Below are 17,054 nucleotides of genomic sequence, written 5' to 3' on the forward strand. Positions count from 1 at the left end.
ATAATTGCTCACTTGAGGTGGATGACTTTTTTTATTTAGTTAAGAAGACATTTGTACTAATATGGAACTAATATGGAAACATATTTCCCAAATAAATTCCTAGATATGTCAAAAAAGGTAATTCATTTTCATTGAGAGTTGGTAATGTGACGCGCCATTAGAGACTGTTGGCAATGAGACAAAATTTATATAAAAAATATACACTAACTCAGTGACTTCCAATGGACTTCCAATTTATTTTGTTTTCTTAAAGTTGCGATGAAACAGAAGTAGCGACAAATCTTTTTTTCTATATTGCAATGTGTCCAAGTGTAACGAATTATCAAAAAAGAAAAAATGCAAAACAGGGACTTGGTTATATTCATCAGTGGTTGTTTGGATTTTAAGATGTGGTCATTGAAGGTGAGCTCGCAGTCAGATATGGAAAGACTAAGTGATTGGAAATGTCCTGTATATGTCCTGTATCACGTCCTGTTTCACCATAATATTGAGTTATAATATATTAATTACCATTACAATGTCAAAGAAAAATGTAGTCTTTAATTAGTTTTAATTAATTTTAGTAATTAATTAGTTTACAAAAATATCTTTGACATGCACATGGGATGGAAACGCTGCTTTATACGCAAAATTGTTTTTGCAAATATCCTGTTTTTTGCATACACTTATTTGACACCAGTTAAAGGAGACATATTATGCCCCTTTTTACAATATGTAATATAAGTCTCTAGTGTCCCCAGACTGTAGGCGCGTTTCCATTACAGATTTGCGCAAAACTTTGGCGATATTTTATAAATGTCGATAAAAAAGTATTGCGAAATGACGTTCCTTTTTCGCATTGCCTGAAAAACCACCTCATGCGAGCGTAAAACCTTTTTTGCGATATATGGGCGTTTTTGCAAAATTGACGCGTTTCCATTAGGCGTATTTTCAATTCGCAATTTCAATTTGCGCAGTTTGAAGGGTAATGGAAATGCGCCTTGTGTCTGTGAAGTTTCAGCTCAAAATACCCCACAGATCATTTATTATATTTTAAAAATGCCTATTTTGAGTGGAAGCAGAAACGCGCTGTTATTCGGGCCTGTCTTTTTAAATGCAAATGAGCTGCTGCTCCCCGCCCCCTTTTCCAGAATAGAGCTGCGCCATTACAGTTCAGACCTGCTAAAAACATCTGTTTTGGTTATGATTATCATGTTTATCGCACTGAAATCATGCGTTTTAAAACCATATTAGTTGAAACTTCTGATATACGGTTTTCTGAGTGCACACATCTGAAGCACACGTACAGAAAGCGGCTGTCACAGCATGTGAGTACTAAACTAAGTTCTCATTCACACACAAGTTTACGTTAAAAACACACGAGTTACAAAAACGGTTACGTCTGTGAAGGTAAACAGCTGGGAAATAAATCACATGTTTATTTTAGATCTGTGTGGCAACAACAATATACAGTAAATAAATCAATAAATCCACTGCTGTCTTGTCTCCTCTGAGGCTGGGATTCTAAATAGTGTTCTGTGCTCGTCTGTGCAGCCAAAGACAGAACAGTTAGCATGTTTTGCTCAGACTTTCGCCATGGCATTAGAGCTGGTACACCGTTGTCTCTTGCGAAATTACAATGACGGCGCCGTGGGTGGAAATTTACAGATGAAGGGGCGGTAAAATTATAATGAGATCCCTTTGCCACGTCACCAAGGGAGTGAAATCAGATGCGCTCATTTTCTCAGACGCTTGCCGAAAAAGGCTTACCAAAACAAAGTTACTGGGTTAATCTTTTTCACGTTTCCTTGGTTGGTAGATGCACCGGGGACCTGATTATAGCACTTAAAACCTGGAAAAGTCAGATTTTCATGATATGTCACCTTTAAATCACTGAAGGTTACCAGTTCACTGCAATATCCAGAAGCGACATGAGTGGCAGGCGGATCATGTGCACACTCCCGTTGGAAGTCACTGAGTTAGCGCACATTTTTTAAAATATAAACTTTAATTTTTGACTCATTGCCAACAGTCTCTTATGTCGCTTCACATCGCCAACTCTCATTGAAAATTAATGACTTCCAGTCCCTTGCCGCTGTAAATCACCATCAGTGTGAACACCCCTTTATTCAGTAAGGAAAAGTTAGGGAATGCTGGTTCAAATGAGTGATAGTGAGTGATGTCTCTTCGCCTCCCTCCCACAGTGAATGGAGTGCCGTGGTCCAGCGAGAATCCTCGGCGGAACAGCCACACCTTCAACTGCCGCATGCTCGTGAACCCTCACAGCGAGGCCGAAGAGATGCAGGATCACGAGGCACAGCAGAAATATGAGACTATGCAGTGTTTCGCTGTGTCTGAACCAAAGTCCATCAAGGAGGAGGGAGAGGGTGAGCCACGGTTTCTTAAAACACACTTAAGCCACATGAACGGTACTGAAACTCTAGATTTAATGCTTCAAAGCAGAGCAGGAGGCTTCGGCCAAACAAAGTGACTACTCCCCTTTCATAGAGCCGGGCGTTCATTTGTCAAGCGTCCCACAAACAAGCAGATTTGAACCTATAGTTTTCAAACGACTTTTGGATCCAGTGGATGAGAATTGTTGTCTTTATCTACAGTTGTCATTTGTTGCTGTCATTTTGTGGTCTTGTTGCCATAAAAAGCAGTAGTAATTTAACAAGCACTACCATTCAAAAGTTTGGGATCGGTAAGATTTTTTAAAATGTTTTTGAAGGAAGTCTTTTATGCTCATCAAGGCTGCATTTATTTTCTCAAAAACACAGTAAATGAGTAATATTGTGAATAATATTACAATTTAAAATAACGGTTTTCTATTTGAATAGATTTTAAAATTAATTTTATTCCTGTGATGGCAAAGCTGAATGTTCAGCATCATTATTCCAGTTTTTAGTGCCACACGATCCTTTAGAAATCATTCTAATATGCTAATTTGGTTTTCAAGAATCATTTTTTTATATTATAAATGTTTAAAACAGATGTGATGCTTTATATTTTGAGGGAGCATTAGGACGCCACAGAAAGTAGACAAATTAAATGAAAGAAATGTCATAAATAGGGATGGAATTGAGCTTGGGCCTGACAATACAATATTACTTTGGTTTATCGGCTACAATAATATAGTATTTTAATGCATTTTTTTGTAACTTTGTTGCTTTGTACAACGAGTGCTGAGTATAAATAATGTACCCGATTATCAAAGTCATAATATCACAAAAAATCCCTTGCGGTTTACCACACTGTACAGTGAAGGTCCTTTATGGACTTATACGTAACTTATTCTGAATTTGTCGCCAAATAAAAATTATTTGAATGCGTGTTGAACTGTTGATCTGACTTGCTAGGAATGGTGTTCCAAAAAATCTAGCTAGTCTTGTTTGTTGCCATTAGGTATGGAAGCCTGTTTTCGCCACTGAATAAAAAAATCAAAAAGGTAATACAAACTCGCATTTGCGAGAAAAAAGTCTGAATTGTGAGTTTTTATCTCAGAATTCTGACTTTTTTTTTTTGTAATTGCGAGTTTACATCTCGCAATTCTGACATTTTTCTCAGAATTGCATGATATAAACTCAAAATTGCAAGTTATAAAGTCAGAATAGTGGTATATAAACTTGCAATTGCGAGAGATAAAGTCAGAATTGCGAGATAAAAACTTTTTTCAAAACTTTTTTAACAGACTTTTTTCTCACAAATGCGAATTTGTATATAGCAGTTCATAAGTTTTTTCCCAGAATTGTGAAATATAAACTCGCAATTCTGAGAAAAAAAGAATTGTTTGACTTTCTCAGAATTGCGAGATATAAACTCAATTCTTTTTTCTTGAAAGTTGAAAAGTTTGAAAGTTTTTTTTTCACGCTTCTATCATGTAATACTGACTTTATATCTCGCAACGGCGAGTTTATATCACGCAATTCTGAGAAAAAAGTCAGAACTGAGTTTATATCTCAATTCTGACTATAACTCGCAGTTGCGAATTTATATCTCAATTCTAAGAAAAAAAATGTCAGAATTGCGAGTTTGTATCACCCAATTCTGAGAAAAAAACTCGGAATTGCAAGAAAATAAGAATTGTGAGATAAAAAAGTCGCAATTACCTTTTTTATATTTTTTATTCAGTGGCAGAAACGGGCTTCCATACATTAGGATATCAATTCGGTGTTGCAATATATTGCAAAGTCTTTTTATTTGTTCACCTCAAATCCTAAGGTGTGATCCATATGAGGACAACTGTAAATATTCATAGTCTCTTTAAGTTTCAGTTGCTCTGCTAATGTGGACATGTCGTTCCTGACATGTGAGAAAAATGAGTCTTCCAGTTACTGAAAAATAAGGTGAAAAGACGACAGCAGCGCTCGTGGAACGTGCATCTGTGTCCCTCCCAGAGAAATGTTTCAGTCTGTGATTCATTTGCTCTTTTCTCTCCTCCTCTTCCACCTCTCGGAGTCACCCAAAGTTCAGGGTGCATTTGAGACCCACTTCTCTACTGGATCGTGTTAGCTTTGGTTTTGGCCCTGGCTGGGGTTTAAGAGTATGTGTGTGTGTGTGTGTGTGTAACAGCGAGTTTGAGGCAATGAGAGATTTTTAATGTTGGTCTTCCTCTCTCTCTCTCTCTCTCTCTCCCTCACATGCACACACATAATGTTTAATTTTTGCTAGGTACTGCTGGTGTGTTGAGTGATGGAGCGTCTCTCTTTATGGCCCATCGGTGTTAGCTGTGTGCCAGCTGCTCTTTAAGCCAGCCAGCTCACCCTGGCACAGGAGACAGAGAAAGATGGCTGGAGGAGGAATGTGTATGAGGAGAGGGGTATCAGAGAGAGTTTATTGCAGAGACAGTGAAGCTGGGTCTTTACGCAGATTGGAGTGAAGACCACCCAAGGGCCATGTGTTTGCATGTAAAGGCCTGTTCACATCAATTTGTAACATCATGACCTGTAGCTAAAAAAGTAGAACATGTTAGCAACACCAGAATGCATTCATGAACTGTAGTCTGATTCACAAGCAAGAACCCAGTTGACACAATAACGAGACAGACTCTTAAACAGAAGTTACAGTTTTGAATCAGTCTGACAGATCCTTCACTGAATGAACTCACTGAATCAGTCAGAGTGGTTGCTGAATCAATGTCTGACTCACTGAATGAATGGCCAGTTTTGACCTTGTGATGTCCATCTTGAAATGAAGCAATACTAAAGTGTTTCTATTTCAGTGTTTTTTAAAATGTAATATATTCCTGCGATGGCAAAGCTGAATTCTCAGCAGCCAATACTCCAGTGTTTAATGTTACACGATCCTTCAGAAATCATTCGAATATGCTGATTTACTGCTCAAGAAAAGTGTTGTTGTTGTTATTATTATCAATGTTGAAAACAGTTGTGCCCCTTAATATTCCTGTAAAGTTCGTGATGCATTTTTCCAGGATTTTTAATTAACAGAAATTAACAGAAAAAAAACAAAACAAATAGAGATCTTTTGTAACATTATAAATGTTACCAAATTTTTATTAATTTTGAGTCTTAGTTAAATGAAAATATTAATGTCTGTAGAAATAAAATGCATCCTCATGCATCCATGGACCTATCATGGATGTTATTACTTGCAGTGTTCTTGTTTATTATGTCTTGTTTGTCATGTGTGCGTCTGATGTGTCAGACTGTTTGAGACATTATGATTCTCTTATGATCTTTTTGTGGGTGGATGAGGGATGACTTTTCTAACTTAGTCTCCATGGGAGCAGCACAGCAGGGTCAGCCTCCACAATGACACACAAACGAAAGGTCACGTTCCATCATATCACCCCACGCTCCACTCCGCGCCGCCCCCTCAACACACACAAACACACAGAACCAATGCTTCATAAGCACCCTTCAAAACGCTTTAATAATCTGCTATGACTTGATCTGATCTTTTTCTCTCTCTCTCTCTCTCTCTGAATGTAGATTTCCAGTCGTGTCTGATCTGTGTAGCACGGAGAGTACCCATGAAAGAGCGACCTATGCTCCCCACGCACGAAAGCTTCACCACCCGCCAAGACCTCCAAGGTAACCATGCCAACGCCACCCCTCTCTTCAAAGGGTGTTCACATCACAGTTAGCGCTCATCTCAATGCACAGCCCCTCGTTTAAAACAACAGATACTGACTTTAACCTGGAAAGACTGTGTTTAATGACACGAATATGCCTTGGCACCCAGGGCTTCCTCATGATTCATGAGGTTCAATTTTTATTGTTGAAATATAGGGCTGGTACTAGTAACTGATTACATGTAATCTGGATTACAAAATCAGATTCCAAAAATTAAGTACTCGTAATCAGACTACAGTTACTTTTTTGTTGATTACATGATTACATATTTTGTCTCAAACACATTAAAATGCACAAATTCACATTATTTCTGATTTACATGTAATGCAGGCATTCCCAAACTTTTTTTTTTTATTTGAACATCTTTCACCAAATATATTTACTTTAAGAACCCTGAGATTTTAAAATAAATATTTTAATAAATAAATATCACATTTGTATGTTCACGGTTCTAATGGTCACATAACATGCAGGTAAACATAAAATATTTCATTTTTTAGTAAGTGTTTTATTTTTATTGATGTTATTTTAAAATGACTTTTTATTTTTTTTACTTTTTTTATGATTTAATTAATTATTAGCTTTTCATTAAACTCACAAACCCCCTGCAGTTCATTTAAACAAGTTAGGTCAAAGGTAACCAAAAAGTAGTCTGATTATATTACCTAAAATATGTAATGTTATGGATTATGTTATTAACTACAGTTTTTGTCTTGTAATTTGGAATCAGTAACGGACTATATATAAGAAAAAAATTGTAGTTAGTAACGTAATCCATAACATAACATTTTAGGTAATATAATCAGACTACTTTTTGATTACTTTTGACCTAACTTGTTTGAATGAATTGCAGGGGGTTTGTGAGTTTAATGAAAAGCTAATAATATAGGTATATATTGGATATGAATAATAGTAATGATATATTGCTATTATTAAATATTTATTTACATTTACATACATGCATACATGCATACATTGAAACTGAACAGCCAGTGGCCATCTCAACTTTTCAGCGTCTGAATAAGAGGATATTATTAGTATAGATTTTATTACGATTGTATATATATAAAAAAATATAATTTTATTTAAATAAATTGTTTACGTAAAACTTTTTTTTTTAGCTATTTATTTATTCTTTTCTTCAAAATCTCTTGGTTTAAAATCTGCCCCCTTCATTTGATTAGTAATGAGGTTTATGCGCCATTCTGGTCATTCATGAACAGGGGAACGCGAGTCGTCTCACAGTGCAACTATAACTCTTGAGTTCTGAATTATGAGTATGTTAAACATACTATAGGCATCTGGACAGTGAGGTCACACAATGGGAAAATCAAGAGTTTTTTACTGTCACACCAAACACACCTTTTCTCACATTCTGATGTGGCTACTTGATGGAAACTCCCAGTTTGCTGTTTATTGTAACTGAGCGATTACAGTGCTGAAATGTTTCTGTCATACTTTTTGTTTAGTTTTTTGGTCACAGTTCTTACAAAGTAACATTCAATATTCCTCAGTCATGCTGCCTAGGGATTTATTCTAAATCCATAACCCTAAGTATTAAACCTCTACAATTAATTCAGCAGACAGCTTGCAGCAGACAAAACCAAGCTATATTGCTTATTGCTGTACTGTGTGTTTGTAGGTAAGATCACCTCCCTGGACACCAGTCTGTTACGAGCCTCTATGAAACCAGGCTGGGAAGACTTGGTGAGGAGATGCATTCAGCGCTTTCACCTCCAGAACGATGGAGACATGTCATTCGCCAAGAGGCATCAGCAAGAAGGTACTGAGCACATCTCACATTAATCCACTTAAGAAATGCTGTCATTCTGGCTACTGTATTGTGCAAACAAGGATTAGTATTTTTTTCACAGTAACTACCTATATTCTGAATTCCATAATGATTTTAACACGCCTTGTTTTTGGCTTCCGTCGGCAAACCAGTTTACACACTCCTTGTGTCATGATGTCATCAAGATCTATAGTGAATATTGTCATAAAGATGTATATTAGACATTACTGTATTTCAGTGGTTTTCATATTGTAGCAAAAATACAAAATACTTGGGGTGTGTGAAAACAGGAAAGTGTATGTGAGTAATGCATGCGGTATCTTTACTGGAAAGGTTAATCTTGCCATTTTATAGGAATTTTATGGGTTTATATTTAGAAGTGACTATCTTGTCAAGACATGTCTGAGGAAATGGCTGAATGTAAATGTGACTAAAAACCTTAGTATTCTTTTGCATACAATTTAGATGTTTTTTGTTCCTCAATGTATATTTACATATATATTTTTCAAACTTTTGATCATGTGGTTGTGTTGTTTTGCAGTGCTAAGGCATGGGCAGGCGTTCAGTCCCATCTACCGGTTTTCCTTGTCCGACGGGACCATCGTCTCCGCTCACACCAAGAGCAAACTGGTTCGGTCACCTGGTACCAACGAGCCACAGCTCTACATGTCACTGCACATTTTACAAAGGTACCCACTACCCAGCCACACAGCTCACTATGAGTGTCTGCACTTGAGTTGTTTTGTCTCTGATTATGTCTGAATCTGTGTTTTTCATGTAAATGCAATGATGTATTTTATGAACTACTCGCATGAGTAAGTGTTTGAGTCATTTTTGACCCTCTTCTCACTATTTCCTGTTTGATTCGGCTCTGTGTGTGAGCAGTCAGTCGAAACGCACACTTTCTAGTTCTGACAAGCGCAGTTAATGACCATATACTGAAATCTCACTGTCATGTGAGAACATCCGACCGTGTTTTCCCAGAGGCCGATGCTGGTCTCTAAACATTCCATCAGAACCAATAATAACACGACTCCCACAGCTACACATTGGCAAACAAGCTTTTTCACCCTTGATAATTCCTCAGAATTTGATTGCTGGTTTAATTAAGTAGAGAGTAATTGAATACGAACGATTCCAACTTTAAAGGAATAGTTCAACCAAAAATGAAAATGTAGTTTCAAACATGTATGACTTTTTTATTCTTGTAGAACATGAAAGAAGATTTTTTTTTTTTTTAAATATCATTGTTCTTTTCCATGCAGTTTCAGTGCATCTGCAAGCTTCACAAATAATGCAGAAGAATCAAGTGTTCTGAAGCCATACAATAGGTTTGTGTGAGGAACAGACCAAAAATTTAAAGGGATAGTTCACGCAAAAATGAAAATTGTCATCATTTACTCACCCTCATGTCGTTCTAAACCTGTATGAGTTTCTTGCTTATGTTGAACATAAAAGAGATATTTTGAAGAATGCTGGTAATCAAACAGTTGATGGTCCCCATTGACTTCCATAGTATTTATTTCCCTACTATAGAAGTCAATGGGGACCAACAACTGTTTGGTTCTTCAAAATATCTTCTTTTGTGTTCAACATAAGAAAGAAACTTATACAGGTTTGGAATGACATGAGGGTGAGTAAATGATGACAAAATGTTCATTTTTGGGTGAACTATTCCTTCAAGTATCGATTCACTGTAAATCCTCCCTCGTTTTTCATGAGAGCTCATGGGAGGCATAGCAATGTCCAATTTGTGAACGAGTCATTCTTTTGAGTGAATCATTGGTTTATTTTACAAATGATCACTAAATTAGACTAATCTGATTCTCAAATTCAACTCACAGACTCGGTCACAGCAGTTAATAAATCTAACGTTTTTTCACACAAAGCTATCATATGACTTCATAAAACTTATGACAGTACTCACCATTTATATAGACCACTTTTATGATGCTTTACATACTTTTTGAACCTTTAAAGCAGTGGTTCTCAACCCGCCACGAATTCAAATGCGGCCCACCGTGCTGAACACAATTTAAAAAAAATACTTTCAGTTTTACAATTCATTTTAGTTTTTACATTAATTTAAAACATAAATACATGAAATGTAGAACATATAAAAAAGTCTGTTACTTCTTTCGAGCCGAAGTTCGCAAAATTGGGTGTTATTTATGGGGAGTAGAATTATTTATTTATTTCAATGAATGTAATCGATTAGATATCATAATATTTAGGCTATAATATTATAAATCAGGTTGGTTTGTATTGCTGACGTAATATGTAAATGATATGCATGCGGCCCGCGAGACTTGCACTTGGACCATAGTGCGGCCCGGTGGAAAAAAAGGTTGAGAACCACTGCTTTAAAGCTTCAGTCCCTATTCATTGTAATTGCATGGAAAAGAGCGGCCAGGATATTCTTCAGAATTTCTCCTTTTCTGTTCTACAAAAGTAATTCATGCATGTTTGGAATAAGGTAAATATGAATAAATTACAGGTGAGAATTTTTTTTCCCCCTTAAAAGCATCACAGTTTCACATAAAATCAAATCATTTGGAGTGTATGGCTTAGTAAAGCTTGGATCCACAGCAGGCAGTTGTGAACACAGTTTCATGTGTTAGCTGCAGAGTTTCTCTCTCGCACCATGCGAGGGAAGAACACCGGTTTGCTTTCTGAGACAATAGCAGCAGTGTTAGGCTGGGGTGTCGAGCACAGATAAACATTAAACCCAGAGTGAGCTCACAGCGGGAGGGTGGCTGTCTTAAAGCACAGCATCTCCAGCACAATAACACACAGTATAGCTTGACCATTGATTCATCCTGCATGCTCCGAACAAAGGCATCTCTATGCATTTATCAGCTCGGAGCGAGTTTTTAGTATGTAGCTTGCTAAAAGCTTTAAACCCCGAGGTGATTTTTGCATTAGAGGGGGATATGACAGCACAGCCTCTCGTTTTTTGTGTCCCGTGGCTTGTTTTGAGGGATGAGCACTGCTGTTTTTCTTTGATGATAATTTGTTCCTCTCTTTTAACCTTCTCTGCTGAAACATACTTTAGTTAATTAAGCCATTCCTGAAATTCCGCTTAAGCTCTTTTCTCGGATTCCTTGTTTGGAGCGCTAGAAGAACCGCTTCCTGACTATGAGATTAATTTAACAAATGACTGCACTGGATTAATGTAATGAAATAGTTTCAGTAGAATTTACTTGGAAATCAATATTAATTCCTTGGACCACAATTAAAACAACATTGTCAACAATAGCACGTGCCATCCTGGTGAGACCAGCATGCTGCCTGAACTGAGGCATTGTTTTCTGTTTCAGTTTTTTCCTCTCACTTTTTCCCTAATTCTCTCATTGTAGGGCTCTTTCTTTTTACAATAATTAAACAAAATTTTTGCATTGTATTAAAGCTAAGCCAGGGAATTGTCGCCAGGTCATTGATATGCGGTTGCTTAGTGTTTTTTAGCATATTTGATAAATGGTTGCTTGATTTCTTAATGGCCCCTTTGGGTCCCTCTTTCAGTGTTAGTCTTTTTTGTGCATTAAATGGTATAGGATAGGATATACACTAAATTTTAAAACTTAGCGTTAAGGGGTTATTCTAATGGCTTATTTTAGTATTATTTATATACTAATATAGTATGTATTAATAATTTAAATCAGCTTTTTATATTTGTATTAAATTTTCATTTTAATATTTGTTGTTTATTGATTTCTTTTAGCTTTATTTTGTATTGCAGTTTTAGTAATTTAGTACTTAAATTTAGTTAGTACTTCAGTTAGTTGCCAAGGCAACATGTCTAATAAAGTTTTAAGTTTGTTTTTTATCATATATTTAGATTTTTTTTTTTTTCAGCTTTATTTCAGTTACTAAAATTCAATTACTGAATTTTCAATTACAGATTTTTTATGGTTTTAGATAGTAACAATAGTTGTGATTCCATTATAGATTTGCACAAAACTTTTGCGATAAAAACTAAATGTCGTCGATAAAAAACGATTGCGAAATGACAGCGTTTCCATTAACCGATGTTATGCACCTAAAGCGTAATTTTTTTTCCTCTCGCAAAAAGTCATGGTGACGGATGTTGGTAGGTTTACATATAGCCTATCGCAGCCACTGCACCAGGCATTATTTTTAATCGAAGGAGGCGTATGTGTGTATCTTTAACGAAGCAGTGCGGAGAGCCGCTTCTGGGCCGCTTCTGAAACGTCCTGCGGCGCGTCTGGTATAAACACAAGTATTGACAAAAGTGGCCATGTCGGAGCCGTAATGCACCGCAGATGTGTGCAGTGTAAATTATCCAAGCATTAATGGCAAGGAAAGCCTCTTATACTTGACAGCGGCCACGTATGAGGTGTTTCTTGGAGGTTATAGTACATTAAAGAAATACCATGTGACACTTACGTACGCCAGGTGACCTGTAAATGCTAAAAAAAACCTGTTTCCATTGCATTTTTGTGAAATTTTCCTTTTTCGAATTGCCTGAAAACCACCTCATGCGAGCGTAAAAACGTTTTTTGCTATATATTTGAGCTTGTGTGAAATTGATGTGTTTCCGTTGATCGTATTTTCAATTCGCAATTTCAGTTTGCACAATTTGAAGCATAATGGAAACACAGCTAGTGACCTTTTATTATGTTCACTAATTAGGAGTTTTATGTTTTTAAGCTTGTAATTGTTAAATTCACCTTTGTCTATAAAACTATGTTTGTGCTATGTGTGTGGCATGTATGTTGCAGCGTTATTTGCTCTTTAGATAATCTGTTAGTGACTATAAACGTCTATTTTTTTCTGTTTTAGGGAGCAGCCCGTCTGTGGCATGACCCCTGATCTCGGAAATGCTCAGAATATGGGCAGAACCATGAACCCCTTGAGTTCTCCCAATACAGCAGGTTCCTCCGGCGCCCCCCAGGGACAGGATGCCACCATCAGCAGCAACACATCCACTTTCCCCTCCCCTGGTGGCCAGAAGGAGCCCGGCGCCATCGGCCCAGTACAGGGCCACCGTTTCGGGTGCCCGGGAACTATAAGCCATTCGGCAACCATGCAGGCGGCCACCCCTCAGGGCAGTGGCTATCCGCTGAAGTTGAGCAGCCCGTCTCAGGGCAGTCCGGGCATGCTTTCTCCACGCCACCGAGCCAGTCCCGGAGTGGCAGGATCTCCTCGCTTGCCCCCGCCGCATTTCTCCCCAGCAGGCAGCTTACATTCACCTGCGAGCATGTGCACTAGCAGTACAGGTGGCAATGGGGGAGCAGGCGGTAATCATGGTTACACAAGCAGTTCCCTGAACGCCCTCCAGGCACTTAGCGAGTGTCACGGTGTGAGCCACGGCCAATCACTTGGCTCGCCCGACAGGAAGTTGGGGTCACCAGCCGCAGTGGCCGTCAGTCTTCACATGCTGAACAAAATGGGAGCCTCAGAGTCATTCGGAGAGCAGAACCAATCAGAGCAGGGTAACGGCGGGCAGGATGATGGCATCGAACAGCCAAGAGATGAAAAGGGCAACCTCGGCCAGTTTAACAACCCGGATGCCAGTGATCCGCAGAACCGACTACGTGACAACAAAGGCCATACTAAACTCCTGCAGCTCCTCACCACTAAAACTGAGCCTATCGAGTCCACCTCACCCCCTCCAATGGCTGGTGGAGAACCCGGGTGTAAGGACCCCGCTGGCGGCCCAGGGAACGGCGGCATGGGTGCTCAAACCGGAGCCGGGACGCATGCTACTTCCCTGAAGGAGAAACACAAGATCCTTCATAGACTTCTCCAGAACAGCTCATCGCCCGTCGACCTGGCCAAACTCACAGCCGAGGCCACGGGGAAGGAGCTGTGTCAAGATTCTGCAGGTGGTGCGGCCGGTGTGGCTGAATTAGCCATTAAACAAGAGCCCGTCAGCCCCAAGAAGAAGGACAACGCCCTGCTGCGCTACCTACTGGATAAAGATGATAATGTACTTAAGGATAAAGGCATCAAAATGGAACCTGGTGAAATAAAGATGGAGGGCAGTAAGATGCCGGGAATTAAGACGGAGAAAAATGATGGCGGCTATGACCGTGGGGAGCCGGTAAGTGATGTCGCCAACCTGGCAATATACCAAGAAATATTTAATACAAGTTAAGCTCCATATTACCACAAAATAATTTTGACTCGTACCTCATTGGAATCATGCATGTTTTGTTTTGTTTTGTTTTTTTGTTTTTTACTTTGAAAAGGGAGAAAATAATAGTCTGTTATAAAACATTATGGAAAATAGCATCATTTATTTATTTGTCTAAATTAGTGGCAAGCGTGGTGCCGTAAGATTGGACATGACCTAATTTTTTATATATATTATTATTATTTTTATTATTATTACTATTGTCATATTTGTTTTTATTTTTATTATTATTATCATCATCATTATTATTATTAATTATTTTATTTTATTTTGGAGAGTTCACCATTGTGAGATAATACAAGTCCAATAAATAAAGCATGTATGTAATTTCTAGTTTATACTGTATATGCTTTTTTTTAAATTGTAAATGCATTGCAATATTTTCTGTGGTAACTGATAGCATGCTGTCAATAGAGCTTAACTGAACAGAAAGTACTGAGATTTTAAATATGCAAAACACCACCTGAATCGCTTCTGCTGGTTTTGAATTTGATTATTTTTAAATATGTTGAATCGTGATGGCACTTTGGTGAAATGCAGGAAAGATTTGTCATTAGTGGGTGTGGGTAATGATCGTTTTGGTTAAATATGAGAAGTATTGCACGTTGGAGAGGTCGTCAGCCAGTGTTGTGGATTCTCATGCAGAAATAACCGATATGACAACTGATACCAACGTGTTCAAACGCTCTTATCGCCGCCTTTTCAGTTTCATTGCTGTATTGTTAAGAGTGTATGCATCCTTTCCTTTCCTCCTTGTATCTCTTTTTGCGTTTCTCTCTATTTGGGTGTGAAAGTAGAGCAAACAACAGATTTATAAACCGGCCAATGAAGCCCCAGATCGAGGCAGTATGGTAACAGCAGGGATATAAATGACTCAGCCAGCTGGAGAGAGAGAAAGGGAAAGTGAGAGCTCTGTCACAGGAAGTCGATTCTGTGGGAAACTGGCAGGACTTTCTCAGAAGCAGCTCTGTGACATTTGAAAAAAGGCGTCTCGGTGGTGTTCCATGCATCTCATCTGGCACAGCGTTTGGCACATGCCCTACAGAGCTGGCACCAGGCACCAATCACGCCTGGCACAGCAGTGTAAAGTTAGAGAAGCGTCTGGGGCCAGGCAACAGAATAGAGAGATTATCCTGTATGTGTGTGTTTGTGCTCATTGGACCTCCCGGGCCTCTTTTAAAAGCTGTTGATTGAGCCACAAATTGAGTCATCGTTGTCAAATCAAAGCAGCGGTCTCGAGAAGCTGCTGCTGTTAGCCTGTTAGCAGAATGACCTCACAGCCCCTCGGTTACCAGGAAAAGACCCAGAGTTCCGCTAGTGAGGAACCTCTGACCTCAAGCTCTCCACGACAGCACCATTGAGAACATGAAGTACAGTGATTTACCGAGCAGGGAGGCCACAGCGGGACAGGAAGAGCGCTGCTCAAGCACAGACGCGCAGAAAAAAAAGACGGAAGACTGAAGGGAAAAATTAATTAGTGAGGATGTGGGAGAAAGGAGGATGAAATGTGGCAGGAGTGGAGAGGGAGGACCAATCCCTAGTGAGCTGCCTACCTAGACAGCACTTACACAAAAGTTTAGGGTCAATACCATTTTTTTTTATGTTTATGAAGGAAGTCACTACACAGAGTAGTGACCATGGCTGGATTTATTTATTCAAATATACAATAAAAGAACAATATTCTGAAACATTATTACAGTTTTACAGAACAGTTTTCTGTTTTAATATATTTTAAAATTAATTTATTCCTGTGATGACAAAGATGAATTTTCATCCGTCATTTCTCCAGTTTTCAGTGTCACATGATCTTTCAGAAATCCTACTGATTTGTGGATTTGCTGCTCAAGGAACATTTCTTATTATTTTTCTGGAAACAGCTATACGTTTTTTCAGCATTCTTTGAAAAGAATATACAAAAGAACAGAATTGATTTGAAATAGAAATATTTTGTAACATTATAAATATTTTGCTGCTAATTTTGATCAATTGAATGCATCCTTGCTGAATAAAAGTATTCATATCTTTCAAAAAAAAAAAAAACGTTATGAACGTTAGTGAATTTTTCACAGATAGGACAATCCCAGAATGCACTGTGATGGGCTTGGTTAATGACTGCTAATGAATATTTGGAATGGAATACTTGCATACTGTATACTGCTTGCAGTAATATGCTTTTTTGTGGTCACATGACCTCATTATGTTTAATTCCATCCAGTTATTATTTTGGAAAAATAATAATTTTGTAATTTTTTTGAAAATGTACCAAAAAAAGGCGGCATTCCTTTTGCTAATTTATTTGGGTTACACACTATAGTGCAAAAATTGTAGTATGGTAGTGTCATATGTAACTATATTTTATTTAGTACTACATATGCATTGAAGAATAGAAAAAAGTCATTCAAAATGTTATTAAAAATAAAAACAAATGAAAATGTTTCAAAAAGCATTGGAGTGTTATGTATTTTAAGTCATTAGTTTAGCAACGTGCTGACACCTGACTCGATCAACTTAAAGCACTCGAGTCTCTTGTGAGTAATCTGATGTAGCTGCCTATGTAGACGGTGAGGTGTCTCACTAGGGTTTGGAACAGAACCACTCATCTCTCTCTTTCTCCTGTGATGAGACGAGCAGCCGGCTGGTGTGATAGAGCTGCAGCTGAGACTGAAGAGAAGCAGGGATCTGTATGAATGGTCATGATGGCAGAGTGCGAGACTCAAGGAGTCTTCACTGACACCGTGCCTCTGAGCGCGTCCACTCCTGACTTTCACCAGCGTCGTTCAGTGCTCAAGGTTATTTTCACAGTTGGCTTACAATTAAAGGCTTTTGATGACTCTGGACAGGGTGGCTTTCAATAATGCAGTTTTTATGGCAGATGGTAGAAATGATCCAGATGCACATGTTGTTGTCACCCAGGCAGCTGTGGTGGCTTCAGTCGCTCTGTTCACTGATGTATCAATCCCTCCCTCCCTCTCTCTCTCTCTCTCTCTCTCTCTCTCTCTCTCTCTCTCTCTCTCTCGCTCAACCTATT

The 17,054-nt window shown here is 38.3% G+C and overlaps 1 protein-coding gene across 5 annotated transcripts in view; it reads left to right on the top strand.

Moving 5' to 3' along the window:
* The window catches only part of ncoa2 (nuclear receptor coactivator 2), a 113,900-nt gene that overhangs the window by 71,801 nt on the left and 25,045 nt on the right, over nt 1–17,054 (top strand). For all 5 annotated transcript variants that reach the window (XM_016493318.1, XM_016493321.1, XM_016493322.1 and 2 more), the window contains 5 exons: nt 2,184–2,366; nt 5,931–6,032; nt 7,717–7,857; nt 8,408–8,555; nt 12,670–13,933. In XM_016493318.1, the coding sequence (XP_016348804.1) occupies nt 2,184–2,366; nt 5,931–6,032; nt 7,717–7,857; nt 8,408–8,555; nt 12,670–13,933 (1,838 nt within the window). The remainder of the gene's footprint in view (nt 1–2,183; nt 2,367–5,930; nt 6,033–7,716; nt 7,858–8,407; nt 8,556–12,669; nt 13,934–17,054) is intronic.

This window comes from Sinocyclocheilus anshuiensis, unplaced genomic scaffold (genome assembly GCF_001515605.1).
Source record: "Sinocyclocheilus anshuiensis isolate Anshui unplaced genomic scaffold, SAMN03320099.WGS_v1.1 scaffold2192, whole genome shotgun sequence".
NCBI classification, from domain to species: domain Eukaryota; kingdom Metazoa; phylum Chordata; class Actinopteri; order Cypriniformes; family Cyprinidae; genus Sinocyclocheilus; species Sinocyclocheilus anshuiensis.